This window comes from Cyprinodon variegatus, unplaced genomic scaffold (genome assembly GCF_000732505.1).
Source record: "Cyprinodon variegatus isolate N-32 unplaced genomic scaffold, C_variegatus-1.0 Scaffold1181, whole genome shotgun sequence".
NCBI classification, from domain to species: Eukaryota; Metazoa; Chordata; class Actinopteri; order Cyprinodontiformes; family Cyprinodontidae; genus Cyprinodon; species Cyprinodon variegatus.
The window spans coordinates 121,207-123,346 of NW_015151634.1; the positions used below are offsets into that span (position 1 = coordinate 121,207).

The following is a 2,140-nucleotide window of genomic DNA, read 5'->3' on the forward strand; positions in this document are numbered from 1 at the left end:
TTTTATTTCAGTATAGTATGGGTAAAAAGTCAGAATTCTGACTTTAATCTCAGAATTCAGTCAGAATTCTGACTTTTTATTGTCAGAATTCAGTCAGAATTCTGAGATTAAAGTCAGAATTCTGACTTTTTTCCCATGTTAAACTGAAATAAAATTTTAAAATCTGTTAACTTTTTTTTTTTCAGTGGCCCTAATCCTCTTCCGTATAAAAGCCATCTCTGATTGATAAAAGGTTGATTTTACTGGAAACTGGTCAATCTTAAACTAAGCCAGGTCACAATTAGGCTAAGGACTGTTTTTGGCTCCAGCTGTTTCTGGTCTATCTGTGACATTTATTTATTTTTATCTCTTCCTCTCCAAAACTTTTATTTTTAAAGCCTCTTTATGCAATCCTCTGCTTTTGCTCATGTGGGTTAGATGTTTTATAACCAAGCCAGCATCACTCTAGTCCTCATTTTTTGTAATTCTTCGATTTTCTGTTGTTTGCAGCTGCATATTTTTGAGCATTTACCAAAATAATGCCAAAATAATTGAATTTCAAACTGACAGATATCTGATCTTTATTGCAGGAATCTGAGCTCTGGCAATGAGAAAACCCGTCAACAGATGCGAGAAACCAAAGGGCTAGTCGGGTCTTTGGTGAGATGCCTTAGAGGGTCCGTTGACAATGGAAAGACAGAAGAAAAGGTGAGAGCAAAGTGGGGTTTTAACGAGCAAATCCAAGCTCTGGGCCCATATTCATATGTATGTTTGTGCTAAAGGGTGCGGAGAACACAATGTGCATCTTGAGGAACCTCTCCTACCAAATCTACAATGAACTTCCACCATCTTACCAAATGCGTTTGAACAGAAAGGTTGAAACGGATAAATCGTCTGGCACTGTTGGCTGCTTTTCTCCAAACAGCAAAAAAACCAACAAGGTAAGCAGTCATCACCATTGATGATGATGTTATGGATTCGGTTCTTTTTCTTGTAGATCTGACTTATTTTATCTTCTGGCCAAAACAATGCAGGACAGCAATCGCTTGATATACCAAGAAATAACAAAGGATCCAAAAGACATGGAGTGGCTGTGGCACCCCAATATAGTGACTCTGTACCAAAGTGTGCTGCAGTCATGTGAAATTAACGCCACCACCCGAGAGGCAGCCATTGGAAGTCTGCAGAACATCACTTCTGGAGAGGGGCAGGTGGGTGACTTATCCAGCACAAATAACCGGGAAGCAAAACCCTTTTACCTCAGAATCAGGAATACTTTAATAATCCCAGAGGGAAATTGCTGCATTGCACTGAAAGTCTGTGTCTGTAATCCACAGTGGGCTGCAGAGTTAAGCAGGTTTGCTGTGGAACAGAGGAAAATTCTGCCAAAATTGATGGATCTCCTGCGGACAGACAGGAATAAGGAGCTACTTTCTCTCAGCGGCCTGTTGAGGAATTTAGCTCGTCACAGTAATGGTCAGTAACTTTTCATTTCTGTTCTGTTATTTTCTGCATTATCAATTAATTTTAATTCTTCTGGGCAATGATTAGATTTATTATTAAAGTGTAAACATGTTTATATATATATAAAAAAAATAGATGTCAGCTTAAATTGCCCATACTTTTACCTAAATAGTAAAACTGAGTCAAATGTACTTTACTCCACTTTGCAAGAAACATGATCTCTGGGACAGATTAAGATGTTTTTATGTCAGATCTGAGGTTTGTTTTTGAAGTTTAATGTTTAATGAACTTTTTTTTGCATCTCTTTTTATTATCTCAGTCTCGTCGACATTGGACCAAGTGGTAAACAAGTTGCCTACTGATGGCAAAATGAAGGACCCTTCTGCTGAAGTGGTGGTTAACCTCTGCGGTATCCTCAATAGCATGGTGATGAAAGATTTTGATGCTACCAAGAGAATCTGTGAGAACGGAGGCCTGGAGAGACTGATGGCAGTCAAAAAAACGACGGACTCAAGGTCTGGTTTGTGCCGGTTAATCCTAAATATGACACAAGTTAAAGTGACGCTGTGTAACTATCTGCCACTAGGGGCGCTAGATCTGTAATGTTGAAACTTAGTGCCTCTTAAAGGAAAAGTCTGGTCATCAGTCATTCAGAATTCAAACTTCTGAAAGTACTTTAAATATGAAAATATTACAT

The 2,140-nt window shown here is 38.5% G+C and overlaps 1 protein-coding gene across 2 annotated transcripts in view; it reads left to right on the top strand.

The window, feature by feature from the left end:
* The window catches only part of LOC107101979 (plakophilin-3-like), a 27,675-nt gene extending 25,614 nt beyond the window's left edge, over positions 1–2,061 (top strand). For both annotated transcript variants that reach the window (XM_015401085.1, XM_015401084.1), the window contains 5 exons: positions 570–687; positions 762–920; positions 1,014–1,190; positions 1,317–1,455; positions 1,763–2,061. In XM_015401085.1, coding sequence (XP_015256571.1) covers positions 570–687; positions 762–920; positions 1,014–1,190; positions 1,317–1,455; positions 1,763–2,046 — 877 coding nt within the window. In that variant the 3' untranslated portion in view covers positions 2,047–2,061. The remainder of the gene's footprint in view (positions 1–569; positions 688–761; positions 921–1,013; positions 1,191–1,316; positions 1,456–1,762) is intronic.
* Positions 2,062–2,140: the final 79 nt, after the last annotated feature.